At 39.7% G+C, this 18,214-nt stretch overlaps 2 protein-coding genes across 2 annotated transcripts; one reads left to right on the top strand and one right to left on the bottom strand.

The window, feature by feature from the left end:
• Nucleotides 1-242: 242 nt before the first annotated feature.
• On the bottom strand, nt 243-6,667 carry unc119b (unc-119 lipid binding chaperone B). The gene is made up of 5 exons (XM_085179379.1): nt 6,433-6,667; nt 3,923-4,036; nt 2,672-2,780; nt 2,406-2,578; nt 243-2,321 (listed from the first exon to the last, which is right to left on the bottom strand). Exons 1-5 carry the CDS (start codon nt 6,665-6,667, stop codon nt 2,209-2,211), a joined length of 744 nt encoding a protein of 247 aa, XP_085035505.1. The 3' UTR covers nt 243-2,208.
• A 190-nt stretch (nt 6,668-6,857) lies between these two features.
• On the top strand, nt 6,858-17,604 carry pop5 (POP5 homolog, ribonuclease P/MRP subunit). The gene is made up of 6 exons (XM_085179386.1): nt 6,858-7,172; nt 7,249-7,391; nt 7,658-7,807; nt 14,994-15,077; nt 15,318-15,462; nt 15,572-17,604. Exons 1-5 carry the CDS (start codon nt 7,153-7,155, stop codon nt 15,425-15,427), a joined length of 507 nt encoding a protein of 168 aa, XP_085035512.1. The 5' UTR covers nt 6,858-7,152; the 3' UTR covers nt 15,428-15,462; nt 15,572-17,604.
• Nucleotides 17,605-18,214: the final 610 nt, after the last annotated feature.

Raw genomic sequence — 18,214 nt, 5'->3', positions numbered from 1 at the left:
AATAAAACCAGAGAGATGGTGATGGGCTCAGCATCTGACCTACCGGAGCACTTTGTCTAACAGACTGATTCAGCTCTACTGCCAAGAGGACACAAACAGTTAAACTTTCCCACCACATGTTATGACCTCTTGTAACACAATACATCTGTCTGGCACAGAGACATCTGTTCAATATTATTAAAATATGAATTTTAAAGAATTTCCAAAACATAGGATAAATAAAGTAATTTCCATCTCATTCATTCACCTATTTTTTTTTATTTATTTACAACAAATTGGATAAGACAAACATTAGCAAAATTAGCCAATATAAAAACTGGTGACCATGCAACAGGTGACAGAAAGAGTCCATGAAGTCCAACATAGGAAAAAAAGAAAAGGGCACAGTTGACAAAAGGGTGCCTGATGTGATATCCCATTTGTTGTGGGTATTAACGGACTGCATAATATGTTGTCACTGACTCTTCCTCACTGTAATCATCCTGTTTTATAGAAGGTAATGCTACAAGAATACAGAAAAAGAACATCAGGAGGCAATTTTACATCCCTTCAGCTTACTGCCACGAGTGGACAGGAAAAGGAGACTTCTGCACATTAAAGGTGAAAAAAAAAACTGGATTCAAGGCACATAGAGTCAATAACAGTACAGTAGGAAGAAGTCCTGATGTGTGTATGCATGACTGAAATGCAAATTAACAAATACACTTTAAACCATTTGCAAGGTTTCATTACTATCTCCTGCCTCGCAGGTTTTCATTTCAGTAACACAAATTCAAACAAAACCCAACTATGAAGAGATATCCACGCTTCGCCTGGAAATCACTCTGCAAGTGGAGCCCAATTTCAAACTCTTAACTGCTGACGTTTTGAATAAATTACAGACAACTTTTCAGCATAATGCAATTCAGAGCATCACAGTAAGTTATTCCTTCTAGCAGGACTGGCATCACGTGAAATTGTGCACGCTGGAAAACTGGTGTAAAATTCAAAAAAGACACGATTCGGGTTAAAATTTGCACAGTCACCAGTATCATCGGTCGAACAGGTCAATGACTGCGTCTACCCCAGTGCCTCGTTAAAAATAGATCCAACTACCAAGTTACCTCCCTCTGTACTGTCACGTTGTGTGCTACTGTGGTATTTCATTAGTAAACTGAGAAGGCAATCTCAAAGGAGAAGAGCGTACTAACAGTTCAACAGGTATACCACATGTTTGGCCAAACGCTGCTAAAGAGTGGGATTCACAGCACTGCTGTGACAAATAAAGGATGAAAGAACTATGCAATTGTATAAAGAAGGCAGAAAAACACTTCTAAACATGGACGGCACATAAAAGAAAAACATTTAAAGTCTAGTAACTAGATCTATCCCAGAGTTTTCATAGAACAAAGACATGGGGAAACTTTTGTTATAACAATCTAACCGATTGTAGCAGAATGAACGTCACACCTGGAATTATTTTTTAAAAAACAAACAAAAACAAAACAGGAAAAGGGAGAAGACCATTTTCAAAATAAGGGATATTCTACCAAAGAAGAAACTGGTCATCTCGTACTTCATAAAACGGACACCAAGCTTAAATATCTGACAAACAGTAGCGACTGCTCTCAACTCACATCTGAGGAAGAATCAAACTCAAACAAACACTAATGCTACATCATTAATAAAACAAGACCGAAACACCTACATAATGCTCGTTTTTCCATAAAGGAAACACAATTGTCACTTGCAAAAGGTAGTTCAGCTCAAAATTAAACAAACTTATTACATCAGTAATTAAATGAAAAACTAACGTAGTCTACAGACGTTACCACTATAGATGCGTTACTCAAAACTGTCCCTTTCCAGCAGAGACAGCAGGAAATTAAGGCAAAAGTGTTCAAGCAGTTACATTACACATGTATGACGATCCAAAAGGAGAACAGAAAGGTTTCAGTCAGACATAACAGCGAAATACTGAATTAAACATTCTCTCGGAGTCCCAGAAACTGAGCTCTGTTCGGTACTGATGAATCGATCCATGATTTCCTATGAAGGCAGATATGGTTGGTTTTTTCCTGCTTCTGTTCCTTTTTTTAAACTATGGTGCTTTATTCCGATAAAGAGTGAATACTTCTGTCTCTGCCCCCTTTATTGAGGGGCACACTCCAGAAAATCGGTCTCCTGGGAGCTACTGCATCCTTTTTAAACACGCCCCCCCTACAGGTATTACAGACCACCGTTGTAGGCATAGTCTGCTTTGTTGTGCATGATGAGTTTATTATCCACAAAGTAGAAACTGTCTGATCTGGTCTCATAAGGGTGTGCCACCATTTGACGAACTGGAAAAGGAGAAGGGCACGCCGTCAATTAAGAAATAAAGATACACAGATCTGGTGATATGAACGAAAAGGAGCAGAACTTACTGAGGTCGTCAGGAAGCTGCGGGAACTCGTAAATGTGTTCGCATGTGTTGCAGCTGTTAGGAATGCAAAAACCGAAGTCAAAGTCGAAATTCTTCAGAAGGCGTCCCTGAAAGTAATGCCGCTCAATCATACGGAAGCTGTTAATGGAGCGGTCACCCACTGTGAACTCCACTCTGCAGACAAGGGGAAAGAGACAAATTAAGAAACTGAAAAGACACCCGAGGCTGATCGTGATGCGGTCACACCGTTGTAGTCCATTTACTCACGTCGCACCAACCGTGCGGAGTTTTAGGAAGGCTGGTGTAAACTGGTATCTGACAAAACGCCCCGCACTCGTGTCTGGATCGCCACCCTCCTCTTCGCTCTCCACGGGTCCTGACACAGAAGGCTAATTCAGCTGACTGGCATACATGCTTTACTGTAGTGCTTGAAATATACATAGGGTGTCTCTTTTCAAGTTATGATCATCCATCAAAAGGCTCTGATACAACTGAATGAGCACAGTTTGAGATGGTGGCGTCAAATCAAATCGGTGCGTTAAAGAAACAAACAAAAATCTAAATACATGCAGACGGTGCGTTACTAGTGAAAAGGGGAAGCAATAGTGATCAATCGTGGGTCCTTCTTTTTAGACTTCATGTGTTTTGATTAGGGATGCACCGATACCGATACTGGTATCGGGTATCGGGACCGATACTGTAAAATGTGGTATCGGTTAACTCGTAAAAGTTAACCGATACCATGAACCGATACCAACTTATTTCATTAGTTGGATGTCAGTCCTCGGTTTAACGGCACAGTGGACTGATGATCCACGGGCAGATGGGGAGTTCGTTCGTCAATGCCAAATACTTTCGTTATTTTGTTTGTTTGTTTATAATATGGACTCTGCAATAATTTAAAAGTTTATTTTATTCTCAAACCTAATTTGTATTTATTTTATTCCAAACAGAAGTGTTTATTTATTATTCTGAAAGCTCGAGACAGTGCCAATAGTTCAGTGATATTTTGTTAAATTACAATGTGGAGACTGCAATAATTTAACAGAAGTGCTTATTTTTCACTTGAAATTTTTTTGTGGTCATTTTTATTAAGATATTATTTATTATCGGCAGAGAATAAAATAAAACCTGTCTTCCAATTCATTGCATTTGTGTGTGTGTGTGTGTGTGTGTGTGTGTGTGTGTGTGTGGTAGAAGTATCGGTTTTTGTACTCGGTATCGGCAAGTACTCAGATCCAAGTATCGGTATCGTATCGGTTTGAAAAAATTGGTATCGTTGCATCCCTAGTTTTGATAGATTTACATTTGAGATAAAAGTAAGGATACCAACACACAGCTGGGCTGCAGCTCTCGTGCTTGGTGACAATTCATCTTTTTAAATGCACGATAACTAAACAGCTTTAACATGTTTGCATGGATGTATGATCATTTCTGTTATTCATTCAGGTGTGTTCTATATTTTTAAAGAATTTTAAGCTTGGTAACATGCAGGCAAATTTTGAGTGTATCACTTACCGCTGTTAGGAGGTTTGGCGATTTCAAAGAGCACTGTTCCCGTCTCAAGATCTCTGATTTTGAAACGTGTGAAGTCAATGTTGTAGATATTATCTTCAGGTCTGCAAAGATAGTCTGGAACGTGGAAGGAAAAAAAGCAAGTTAAGCCAAGACAATCAACTTATACAGTAAACGTGAGGGAGTTTAACCCTCTGCAGTCAAAGTGATCGTGTTTAACACGATGTTAACTTTTGCCTTGTTCCAGAGTGGGGTAAACAGACTTTTGGAGAAAGAAAATGTAAATAGTTTTTGATGTGTGACAGTTTGAATGGTTATTTTATTTCATTGCTGATTGCCAAGATTTGGTGAAAAATTTAATGAGAAAAAAAAAGCACATTCTCATTGCCTAGAATTAAGATTAGTGTTATCACCGAGCTTAGACGTCAACTAGCAAACAACTACTAGAAAATAGAGGTCCCTTTATTTAAATTCTTCTGTATTGAGGTTTCTCATTTGATGTCATGTTCTCATTTTAAGAGATTTATCCACCTCATTGGATGTGATTACAAGCTATGTTTGCGAAATCGGATGCAAAGAAGGTGCTGCACCAAAAACCTCCTAGCGATTGCTTTGGTTGCAAGCAGACTGCCATAGCTGCCTGACGTTTTTCATATTTGTCTGCAAACAACTAGCAAAGCAGTAGTAAAAGTATGACGCAAATGGAAACGGAGACGATTGGATTTCAAAGTAAAAGCTGTGGCTCTGGAGGCAAATTGGATTGGACTTTTTTCAGTTTTACTACAGCTCCGAGAGAATCCGACCGTTGCTTGCAAGGCCTCAGTGACCAATCTCTTGGTATGTGTGACTGGGGCTTTAGTAATTACTTAATCAGATACTACCACCAACCTCCAGCAACAGATCAGGGAATACCATTTTTTCTCATCATGACTGGAGTCTGCATTGTCACACATCCAAAATAGCGAACACGTTAACGACACGTGGTTGCGCAACTGAAAAACCTCAATATAACAACTTTGTGAAAGTCACACAACTGTTTGGAGCACAAAGACTGACCTTTACTTAGAGAACTGAGACAGCACTTAAGGAGCAGTCAGGCTTTCAGTATCTGTTTTTCTGGCTCCTGCAAACTGCAGTAATGGTGACTAATGCTATAGAAAAAGGTTCGAGTGTTCAAACAATGGCAGTGAGATAGAGCAGAAGTAATGTCATTGTTGTCTGGGTGAGAAAAAAGCTAAAAAACAACATTAGTCACTAGCTGCAGCTGTAGTCAACTGGGTGTCCGATGACAAACCATGGCATAGGGACGCAGAGGGTTCAAGCAGGTTACTACATGGGTGAAGGTGATGACGGTTAGGGGAGAAAATGAAAGAAGCCAGCAATCCAAATGAATTACTCGTTAAATAACTGTGTGGGAAGTTGGTCCTTTATATTGATGAACACACAACAGGCACCATAACATTCAGAATTTGTTCCAAATAAGACATGACCTGGGAGAGGAATCCTTATGTTTAGGAAGCCGGTAGTAAGGACTAATGTAAATTATCACAGCATTACAGCGTGTGGAACAACTGCACAGACGAACAAAAAAAAAAAAAAGCACATCAATACATAATTCCACAAGTTTGTTCAAAACAACAAACTGCATAAATATAGGAAATGCTCCTCTCAGAGATCGAGTTGTCTCCTTATGTTCTAATGAAGCCTTGTCGTAATTTTCTTTTTTAAAAATCAAGGCAGGAAACCCAAGCTGAATGTATCCAGTAAGATTCTCCTTTTTGTGAAAAAGGAGTACAGCCCGAGAAACGGAAACTTCTACCTACTGCTGTTCAGGTACAGTATCGACATTATATGTAGAATTTAAGATGATTTCATATCGTTTTTACATACTGTACATAAAGCCAAAGTGTTGTAATTACACTTCCCACTTTGTTTTTGTTTTCTTAATATGAAATCATCCACTTGTGTATACTTTACACATAATAAACTAAAATCAAAACACAAAGGTTCAACTGATATTAACTCATTAACAGCCGTGTCAGAACCGAAACTGTGCTTTATAATAACTTACTTAATAAACGTGGGTGAGTAGAAGATTCTAAACCTAAAAGTTTAGTCACTACACCTCCAATTGGGAAGAAATGAGAAGAAACACAACAGTACATGGATCTTCCAAAAACCCTTACTAAAACAAGTTGTTAAGATAATAATAGGCTTTTAGCTGTTTGACCTCCCCAAGCCAGCGTGGGGTGCCCTAAACAATGCTCGCTTTGGGGCTTCAAAGTCCTACTTGCACCCTTGCAAAACCCCCAATGAACCCGTGCCCGCAGAATCACCAAAGTAACACATGTAGTATTTACCTTATGAACACATTTAGAAAACGTACCCTTTGGTCGACCGCTCTCAAACTTCTTTTCTTAACGTTAGCCACAATTAGCATAGTGCGTAGCTAGTTAGGCGATCAAATTTCGCCGCTTTCAGCAATGCGCAACTTTAAGTTGCCATAACATTACCTTCCGTAACAGCCCGGAGCCCGAGGACATGGTCCGGGGTAATATCTCTTCCTAGAGCCCGGAGTTCATCCTCTGTGACCACAGGCCACTTCTCCGTTTGGCTGCGCCTCGACTTCAGCTTCTTCAGCATTCCTCCGCCACTCTTTCGGTCCCTGTGGTTGCTCTCCGTGCCGGTGTCTGCGTCCTTCGGGCCCTTGCTGACTGTTTGTAACGGTTTGTTTTGGGAACCGTTCATTTCGGACAGCGCGGCAACAATGAAATGAGGAGCGGAGCCTATGAATTTGGGAGCGATTTAACAAACTAGGAGGTAATCTCAAGATGGCGTGAAACGTGTTAGGGAGATGGTAACGCGAGGTTGTGATTGGCTAAGATCGATGGAGGTTGCCATAGTTACCCCAGGGGTGTGAATGGTTTAATTTCCGGGCCTTTCCGTTTCCTTATGAGCTGCTTGCGTTGTTTAGCTTCTAACACACAGGAGTGCTCTGATTTGACGACCGTTTTATCTTTTCTGAAAGCCACCTATCTACCAGTTCTTCCGCTTTTGAAATATATTACCCTTTAATTTTTTTGCTCGGATGTGTACGGCTGGTATCTGTAAATCCGTGCAGCGCCCATGTAAGTGTCGAATATACATTACATACTTCTTTCCAGCGTGTGGCGCTAGTGCGCTTGTCCGAGTTTTGTTGACGGAAGTTCCGACGGAAGTAGAGTAAAGCAGCGATGGTGCGGCTGAAGTCGAGGTAAAACGTGCTATTCGTCTACTGTTTCCTCTAGCGTGTGTGCTCCTAGTTTCTGACGCTACATATTGTGCCGCAGGTATTTACTATGCGAAGTCAACGTGTCGGACAGGAGCCAGCTGTTGCTGCTCGACGACCGAGCAATTATGGTGGCAGTGAAGGCAGCGGTAGCCCGCACACACGGGGACTATGGGGCCGCTATGTGTAGCATTAGATTTTGTGGTAAGAAGTGTTTACTTTCCAAGGATCAAGCGCCAACACTTGAAAATACCAGCGAAAGTTGTTCAAATAAGCATCAGCACTAAAGTTAATTTTAAAATGTATTTAGCTGTTCGTAATGTTTGCCTGTGGAAGCTGGTCAAGTAAAATTAAACGAAATAATAATAGTCTCAGCCCTTTGGCTTCTGGGGTGACGACATTCTTCTTGGCATCGTGCTAATGTTGCTGGAATGTTTGACTCTTAATTATTTTGTCTTTTTCCCTTTTAGTTAAATATCTGAACGCTCACACTGGAATAGTATTTCTACGTTTTCCCAAAAGGTGTTACAAACTCCTGTGGTCTGCATTGCCTTTCATTACCAGTATTGAAACTCGTGGGCAAAAAATCCCCTGCTTTTTAAACTGTTTGCATGTAGGAGGTAAGAAAAAACTGTAAACTAATATTTCAGAATGAAAAATACATACAGTACTGTGCAAAGGTGTTGAGCCACTCATTGTTTCTTCATATATTGCTAAAAAATCTGAAATAGTTACACTGATTTATTGAAACGTGTGCAATCATAAATTTGTATATAAGGCAAAAACAGTTTGTACAATTCAAATGAGTTTGAAAATCAATACAGGGTTTGACCACCTTTATTATTCAACACAGTCTGAACTATCTAATGTCATTTCATTAACCCTTTAAAGCCGGTCAGAGCGGGCACGCTCTGTTTTGCGTAACTATTTTTAAATCCCGGTAGCTCTGCAACCACGTGAGCTAGCGCAATAATTTTTGTTTGCATATGAAACCTGAGGAGTTGTACTTACATCTTATGCCATCAGCTTGTCCTCGGTCACGGTTTCCTTCCACATATAGCTTTGCAAAAACTGCATAAAAAGCGCTTGCAGCAACAAAAACATAATATTCCAGAAACACACTTTGCCGATCCGATCAGCTGTTTGTAGACTTGTAGTCAAGACCGCCTAATCCGAGACCAAGACAAGACCAAGACCAGAGGGTATCGAGACCAAGACAAGACCAAGACCAGAGGGTATCGAGACCAAGACAAGACCAAGACCAAGACCGAGACGAAGACAAGACCAAGACCAAGACCGAGACGAGACGAGACCAAGACCAAGACCGAGACAAAAAAAGTCTTTAAACTGCAGCCAGATGCTGCTTCGTTTACGGGTCTCGGGCATATTTATGGTTTTGCTTTCGCACAGCCCTCCTCACCGCTGTCTACTGTCTCACTCACTCACTGAAAGGACTGACGCATGCTCCACTTGACTGTTGCGTCTCTCACCCTCTCTGTTTTTCACATAATGATATTATCCTATATCCTCGCATGTGATTGGCCACAATATGGAGGGATTGGAGCATAGCTGAGCCACTGTGTGAGAGCTGAGCAGCCAAAGGAAATTAAGTGGGGGTAGAAATGACTGAAAGATTATTAGGCTCTGTTTTGAGCTTTGTTCAAAAAAGAATGACTTCATATGTATATATATATATATATGTATATATTAGGGGTGCAACGATACACAAAATTCACGGTTCGGTTCGGTTCGATACTTTGGTGTCACGGTTCGATATTTTTTCGATACAAAAAAATGTTCATGCCTTTTTATTAATTTGTCATTTATTAAATTTTCACAGCACATTCTGCACCACATCTCTGTGCGTTCATCATTTGTTTGAAGCCAGCTCACCTCCTGCAACCACTTGTCCGAGAATACGTGCTTCTTTTGTGGTTTGGACTCCTTCTGACATTTCTTTGGAGGTGGAGGAACACCAAAGTAACTGCTTAAAGGAGCTTCTTCGACATCTTTAAGAGTTCTAAACAAATGTCTGTCCTCCTCCAGAAAATCTTATGTATGCAAACACGCGTTGCAACTTCTTATCTTGTGCGCGTTTTTTATTTTGACAGCGAATACGCACCTGCGGACCACTTATGTGCAGACCTGGTTATTTAGCTCGTCATATTGCAGCCACAGAAATTATTTTGTCCATGAAACCATAAAGCTGCACTTTCTTTTTGCCTTATAGTCTGATTTGTCATAAAGTTTCCGTTTTGTGGTAAGCTTTTCTTTGGCTGTCATTTCTTCACCCTGACCTGTCTTATTTGGCTCAGCAGAACTAAAATATGTATCCTGCTGCTTTTACACACGCACTAACATAACGCTCAGCGATTCTCTGCGCGATCAACCTCTCACATGTTTAAGCTTGCTGCGGGAGATTTCACTTGTCATGTTTGCATAGTAAACTAACGATTGATAAGATGATGTCAGAGGAATTGGTGCGCAAATTATCATCACTCACCGATCAGTGCTGTCGCTCTCTATACACAGTTCGCGCGATTGCAAAGTGAAAGCAAAAAACAAGCGCAAATTCAAATGCGATTTCAATATGTCACATATTCACAGTGGCTCACCGATGCCAATGACATAATTACCCAGCTACATTTCCGAAAGAATGCAAAAGCATTGACATATATTTTTCCTTCCTACGATAGGCCAACGGGCAGGGCAGGGCAGCCCGACTGGAAAAATCGCTAGCCCCGGGACGTCGGGCTAGCGATTTTGCGAGCCCTGTATCTGATTGAGGAATCACTCATCTTTGGAAAAGAGAGTTTATTACAGAGGAATGGCTCTTTCCAAAATAAAAGCTATAATATACGCTTCTTCTGGGCTATATTCTCAGCAGCATATTAAACATATCAGGTCCCCATAAGGAGAATCATGTGCTAACCGCTGACTCCGGTAAAGTTTGTAGCATGCCTGCTTGTTGTTTTTCTCTGCTTCCACTTGTCTTTGCACTAGGATGATGTCGGCGTAAATGTGCAGTCATATTCGTTGTGTTCCCACTAGTGCTGTCAGCGTTAATCTGAAATGAGGTTAACGCCACAACACGGCAAATCTCCGTTAACGAGCTACCGCGGATTGCCCCGTGTGTGGGGCTGGACAGCCAACACGTTCTAACTGCGCTAATGCACTAGTTCCCACCCATGTAATTGAGCATTGCGTGGCACATCCAACATACTGTTTTACTTTAGTCCATGACACGCTTACCTTCAGGGTCATACATCACATGAAAACCAAAATAGTTCCAAACGCCAGATCTGAATGAGGGTGGGGGAGGTTCAATTTGCCATGTTGCAAGGAGAGCTTAACTTCTGTCTCGCTAGCTTGCCCTGCGCTCAGTGAATCTGTGTTCGACTACTCTGCCTAGGCTGCACTGTCAAGCGCAGATCCACTGAGCGCTCAACACAGACAGCATCGTCAGAAGGAAAGTTGATAAAATAAATTAAAAATGTTGTATTGTTCGATACATATGCATACCGAACCGAAAGCACTGTATCGAACGGTTCAATATCGATACGAGTATCGTTGCACCCCTAGTGTATGTATATATATATATATATATATATATATATATATATATATATATATATATATATATATATATATATATATATATATATATAGTTTTTTAATTAAGCAGCAAGGCAGAACAAAGTCGGGCCTGTATCAAGACACAGGGACTAAACCCCAATTCAACCAGACCCAGAACTGATTCAGAATTAAAACAGGACTACAACAGTAACCAAGACAGAACCAGAATCAGAACTAGATGATAGCAGCACTAAAAATCATCTTAGACCTGCACTACACTTATTTTTTAATTCTACCAAAGTACACTATTTAGATTCTGAAAAGTTTATATAATTATTCAGCCTTGTTGAGCAAACAAGCCTGCATAACTTAATAAATATAGAATTTTAAAAGTAACAAACGCTATCTAAAAAGATACAATAGGTACGAGATACATGTTCTGATGAGTTTTTGGCAAACAACCATTTGACTAACTTGTGTGTCTCACCTGCTCTTGTTCCATCTCTGTTCTGTCGTCATTTTCGTCGTCTCTCTCCCTCTCTGTTCCTCTCTCTCCCTCTTTGTGCTGACAATCAAGCCAAACACAAATATACAGTGGAAACCAGATATTTACATACTCTTCAGATAAAAACACAAACACTTTTTAATTGTAACATCAAATCAGACTAAATGTTTCTTTTTTTAGATTGATAAATATAAAAAACATATTTGTTAACTTTAAGAGTAAAGAGAGAAACTGTCTGTATTTCTTAATTGTAAATGGCACCAAATTGTATTCAAAATTGAGCCACACTTATGGAGCTCCACAATTCTTTTCCAGAATTCTTTTCCAGGTGTTTTGGTTGACAGCTCTTGATTTTTCAAAGAAACTTTCCCATTTCAAAGAAACAGGCTCTGTGTTTTGCCTTATATGCATCCACAGCTGTGCCACCAATTTACCCACATGGACTCTACTAACCAATCAGAAGCTTCTTAAGCTCAGAATGGAATCATCTGGAGTTTTCTTAATTAATCTTAATTAACAATAAACTTAGTGTATATGTACTCCTACATTTGATGAAAGTGATTAAAATAGACAGCTCCCTCTTTTTATTCTGACATTTAACTAATTCAAAAGACATTGCAACATTTATTTATCTAAAACAAAAGTTTACTCTAAATTGATGTTTAACAGTAAAAAAAAGGTTTTATGTTTTCTCCCTAAAGTGTAAATATCTGGTTTCAACTGTGAATATACTGCTGTGTATTGAAATTCCTCTTGTTTTGCATAGATATACTGAACATACAACAACAACATACAAAGCATAATATATAAAATAACATCTACCTGAGTTTTTTCTTTGAAAGAAGCTCCTTATGTCCATTGTTGTGTTCATCAGTACACAACTGAAACCGATTTAGAGAGTTTGTTTAGCCGTGGAGGGTAACAACTGAAAATATGAGATGTAAGCTAAGACTCTCTAAAAAAAATCAGCATTGTCGTTCGGCTTTTTATTTATCCATTTGTTGATTCACTCGAAGAGTAAGTAACGCAACCAAGTGATCAGTTTGATATCAATCTTTTGTGATACACCGTCATATTTACATTATTAGTTCAGTACGAATGATTTCCGTTGGTACCTGGTCAAACTTAAGCTCTCCTCTGCAGCAAACTCGCAGGCAGCAGCTTCTCCCCCCTCGCTCACATGGGTGCTATGCTCAGTCGCCTAGTGCCAAAGCTCGGATCATACCAAAATCAGGGGGAATTTAGGACGGTGCGCTCTGTGCTTCGTGTGTTGTTTTTGTTTTATACAGTTGTCAGTCAGGCATCTAACAAACAAATTACACTCCAAAAAACCCCATGCTTCAGAAAAAATGACCCGGGCTTAAGCCCAGTAAGACACCCCCCGCTCCGCTGATGGTTGACTCCAAATCTCCCGAACACTATGTCGATTTGAGAGCGCAAGACCGAGACAGCGAGACCAAGACCGAGACCAAGGCAAAAGTCCGTCGAGACCAAGACAAAAGTCCGTCGAGACCAAGACCGAGACCAAGACAAAAGTCCGTCGAGACCAAGACGAGACCAAGACCACGTAAAAGTGGTCTCGAGACCGGTCTCGAGACCAAGACCGGTCTCGAGACATCCAACTCTAGCTGTTTGTAACACTTCCTACTTGGAATAGATGTCAGCGCGAACTATCGCATGTCCGCCATGACCTGCCCGAAACCGGAAGTGACGTCATTTTCCGCGGAAATGTAGTTTTTTTTACCGTCCGGGCCTCAATGAGCCTATACTGGTGTTTTTAAGTTATGTTTGACTTTATGACTTTCTGAGTCGTTTCTGGGATGCTTAGGACTCATATTGCACTGCTGGAAATAGTTTATTTTGATGCATATGCTGCTTTTTTGCAAATTTGCACTATAATATTTATTTTCGTTTTCCCTGCAGTGTATAAAAATTGGTGTATTTCAAAAATAAAACTATGAAGACACTCAAAATAAATTTCCTGTGGTGGGAAACTAGTTTGTGCAACTTTTTTGTATTTACAGTTTTGAGGGATAAGCCTCTTAAATTTCTCTAACTAGAAATATATGTTAAAAAAACAAAAACGATTTTCAATTTTTTTGTAGTTTATTGCACTTTTTTGCAATTTATGTAATCACTATGCACTTAATGCAGACATATTATTAAAATCTGGGCTGTAATGGTTGTATTGATGTATAGCAACTTGAAATGCTCCCAAAAATGGCTCCACAGCATGTAAAAATATAATATAAGCTCTGGCGGACTTGGTTCTATGGTAGGTCTTTTAAGTAGTCTTCAGGAATAGTTCTCCAGGGTTCTTCATGCACATCCAAAGCTGTTCTTTGGTTGTTGGCTGCCTTTTTTTCCTTTCTTTGTCAAGGTGATCCCACACTGCTTCAATGATGTTGACTGGAGGTCAGTCCACGACTTGTTTTTTTGTTTAAATCCAGGTATGCTTTTACTGCGCCAGCAATGTGTTTGAGATCGTTGATCATGAGGAAGACACTTTCCAGATGGTATTGCATGGTTTATCAAAATCTAATGCTTAATCGCCGGTGTTCAGAAGATCCCTCACACCACAACCCAAGATAGAGACTCCATCATGTTTTACAGATGGCTGTAGACACTCACTGTTGTGCCCCTCTCCTAACCTCCTCTGTACTTATTGAAGACAGTTTGGGGGGGAAAAAATCTACGTTTGATTCATCACTCCATAAGATCTGTTGCCACTGACTTTCAGTTCGTGTGTAAGTTGACAGACTTCTGGTTGTTTCCCTTCCTTAAGAACGGCTTCTTGACAGCCACTCTTCCACTTAGATCATTTCTAATGAGGCAGTGAACAGTAGGTGCATCAGCTGAAGGTTCAGATGCATCTTTCAGATTCTGTGTGAGGTCTTTGCTGGATTTCTTTTTACTATTTCTTAAGGACATGACTTTCATATACTGCAGATAGTTCATCTGCTGTAGATAGTCTTTTAGGTGTGCCACTTCCTTTTTTTGTCATCCACTTCTCCAGTTCTCTCAGTTTTTTTTAACAATGGACTGCAGACCATGCTGAGATATACCAAGTTTCCATCTTACAACTCTTTGGGAATCGTCCTCTTAGTGGAAGAAAAATACTATTTCCCACCCGTCACATTGGGTTATCTTTGGTATTTTTTCATAGATTAAACAGAAGTAGTGGAAGCAAATTATGTACAGTTTAAAACTGGTTCTTTGCTAAGTTAACATTTATGTGTACGCCACTGGTGCATACCTTGAGTTAAGTGCTGTGGTGTGAATGAGACAGGGCGAGTCCAGAGATCAGTTTTGAGCCATTTTATTCATTCCAGCTGCAGCTCTCGGCTGTCAGCCATACATGCATCACACCACAAAAACTCACAACAAACCCCAATTCCCCATGTTTTAAACTTGGCGGGCATGATTGCGGATACCATGCAGGTGCGGGGTTAAGAAACAAATAAGCATTGCTCTGAAAAGGGTCAGGTAGAAAGACTGAATTTACAATAAGTGAAAAAGCAACCAAGAAAAGCCGACAACAAAAAACTTTGAAAGACCTTCAGAAAGCCTGGAAAATTATTGCTCACGACGATTTTAAACAATTATAAGGAGGTCTGGCTCCTTGGAAGGAAAATAGAAAGAAATTAGGGGTTGCTCAAGACTTTTGCACAGAACCATACATTTTAACTACATATAATTTAAGGTGAGTTTTTTGTTTGTTTCAGGGACAATTAGAACATGTCAGAAGTTTCTGATCCGATACAACACCCAGCAGCTCCATCGAATGCTTCCTAAATGTAAAAGCGAAGGTAAAGAATTGATTTGAACACTAAATTCTGCAGTTTTGGTCAGTGTGTTTCTTAACACTACACTAATATTATCCTCATAAAGTTGTGATGTTCTACATTTTAACTTTCGTCTTAAATTATATAGGATGTGATCAAGCTCTTCAGTCGTAGATCTTGTAGTTCACTGAAGACAAACATTTGATGTTTGAAGTGAACAAAGAAAAATGCCATTTGACTGAGTTCTCCTCGTTTCATTTGCAGAAGAAAAACAGCAGGTTCGCAAAGCAATTCTAAGCTGTTCCCTAACAGAAAGCAAGGAAGCATTTGAAGAGGATTCAGAGAGTGAGGAGGAAGAGGAAGAAGAGGAGTGACTTGACCACATGCTGGGGCCTGTGCTCAGGTTCAAGTAGGACGCCTGGTTGTGCTTGTTTTTTGTTGTGACTGAAAGAGAAGTCTGTATGAAGCATGAAGGTTCTCAGTGCTTGTGTTACTTTTAACCCCTCCTCCTCCTTTAGATAATCCTCTGCACTGGAGGGACGGTTTACATGGATAACTTTGGGTTGCAGAGTGGTCTGATGGACTGTCTTGAGTGTCTTGCATCAGCAAAGGCATGTGTTTGATCACATGATCATAAGTTAGTTAAATAAAACTGCATTTACACAGTGCGACACAGCTCTCCGTCTGAAGAGTCAGACATTTAATTTTGTGTATTTAATTTGTATTTGTTCCTTTTTTGTCATATTTGTAAATTAAAGCCACGGTTTGAAGATACAGTGTTTGTGATGCTGTTTCATGTACTTCACATGCTCACATAGACCATCTGGGTCATATAGGCAATCAAATACGCACTTTCATAATTTTATTAAGAATATACCATTCATTATATAGAAAGATGTTCTGTAGTACGTATACAAAATTATGGATACAGATTAATACAGCAGGCTGTATGTATCAATCATGACATCACCCACTGGTTAGTGACGTCCAGAAAGATTTACTACAAAAGTTCAACACAATGCTTTGCATTAGCTGGGTTAACAAAACTAAAAACCGCAGTGGAAGAGATCTGGTATCACAATGATGGCTATCAGCTGTCTAGGTTAAGGTGAGTTTTCTGCCTCGGGCTCTGTGCACACTCCAACAAAAAGGTGCATTCGATGTGTCGTGACGGTGCACAAAATGATCCCCGTGAGCGCCGCCTATTCTAAAAAGAGATGTGGTCAGATGATGATGGGGAACAAATAGTGATAAAATGTAAAAGAACATGAAAAATACAGTAAAATACAAGACTTGCAAAAACGATGAGCTTAATGCTGCAGAAAATTGTTAGGTTTGAAATTTAGTGCACAGAGAGGTAGATTAACCTCCTGACCTGGCGTCCACATATGTGAACATCACATTTTGGGTTATTTAGACCAAAATACTCAATTTTGCTCTACAAGGGCCTGATATCCACTTACGAGGACATTATACTGCTACTGTTCTATCGAAATTTTAAACGAATATCCTCGTATGTGGCTCTCATTTTTCTTAGCAACAAAAATAAGGTTAAAAAAAAAATCTGGTAATTTGTTGTTTTTACATTCATCAGGTCCCAATCAGCCCAAATATCAAAGAGAAATTAAAAATGCATGTCGTGGAAGAGTTCAGGTCTTAGGAGATTAAACATTTTAATTTGAGTTAATTATTTTGATCCTGAGTACGCTCTCTGCCCTGCTGTTTATTTCGAAGGTGATGGCTGCAAGTTAGAGCTCTGAAGCTTGAAACTGGATCTATTTAAAAATAAAAGTTTCCATTGCCTGATGAAGAAAACACGAAGACTAGACTGAACAGGTATTCTTGGTGTGTGTTCTGCGTTCTAGTAGCTGCAATTTCAGCAGCGCGAAGGTCATCTTAGTGTTTTGAAGAGCGAGGGCTGGGGCTGAATGCAAACTGTGGACGGAGCATGCTGTTAGGCTAATGCCTTGTAACTGGTAAGTCATTAACCAGTGAACAAGCCTGGGCTAAATATCCAACTCCAAAACTGACCATGACTTATAAAATTAACTTATTGTTTCCTAAATCTTAGTTTCTACATTTATGGTCTTATGAGGTGAGGCACCCACTTTTACCCCTGTGCAGTATCCAAGCTGCATACTTAGATTTGTAGACAAGGTCTTCCTGTGATCCCATGTACCCATCTGAAAACTAGAAGGGTTTTGTACATTGAAAATCTTAATGCCAAAACTTTGTGGCATTAAACACTTAAACTAAACTTTTCAGACAGGCATTTGGGTAATGTTTTTGGGTTCTGGTTTATTTTACTTGGTGAATGTGTCTTCATTTTAAAATTTAACTTTTTTGGAGAGGGCCAGAAACAAAGGCTATGGCTAGTTTGAGGCCCTAGTTAAATTGAGGGTCTGCACCAAGGCCCAGTATAAAGGTAACACCAATTATTTACGCCATCTGGCTCAGCTACTCCAGCTGACTCCATTAAAACAATAAGAACCCAAAACAAACAAACAATTAAAAAAAACACGAAGTATGAAGAAAACAAAAGTATACTAAACTTATTTCATCACCCCAAATCCAATAAACTAATCCTAATCTGACATGGACGTTATTACTACGTCTCCCATGATCCCTCGCACGGGCCTCTTTACTAACCGATGATGGGATTTCCGGATCTTTTTAGAGAACTGGCTCTTTCGGCTCGACTCACTAAAAAGAGCCGTTTCTTTTGGCTCCCAACCGGCTCTTCAGGTTGTTTTGTTGCTTTAATTAATTTATTATTAACAACAATATAAAATTGTGCACAAAATGAATTCCTAATGTAAAAAAAACCCTGTGGTTTTATTTATATATGTTTATATATAAATATATACGGTGGCCCCTAGAGACAAAGCACGTACAAACTCCAAAGCAAGTACAAACTCCAAAACACATTTCTAGCATTAACTGAATTTCCAAAACAGAGCTACCTAGATCACTTAAATTACACAATTGAAAGCATATGTGTATTGTTTGTGTATTTATACACAAGCACTCATATATATTCAAATAATTAAAAAATAAAATGTTCATTTACCTGTTACTACCACACACCAAATCCAATCGTTGGTACCTGCTGGCTTGTGTAGCCACTAGGTAACAAAAGCTCAACACTGCGCCTAGCATCC

Source organism: Neolamprologus multifasciatus, chromosome 12 (genome assembly GCF_963576455.1).
Source record: "Neolamprologus multifasciatus chromosome 12, fNeoMul1.2, whole genome shotgun sequence".
NCBI lineage: Eukaryota > Metazoa > Chordata > Actinopteri > Cichliformes > Cichlidae > Neolamprologus > Neolamprologus multifasciatus.
The sequence above is the reverse complement of the archived record's forward strand: the minus strand, read 5'-3'. Positions and strand labels throughout refer to the sequence as shown.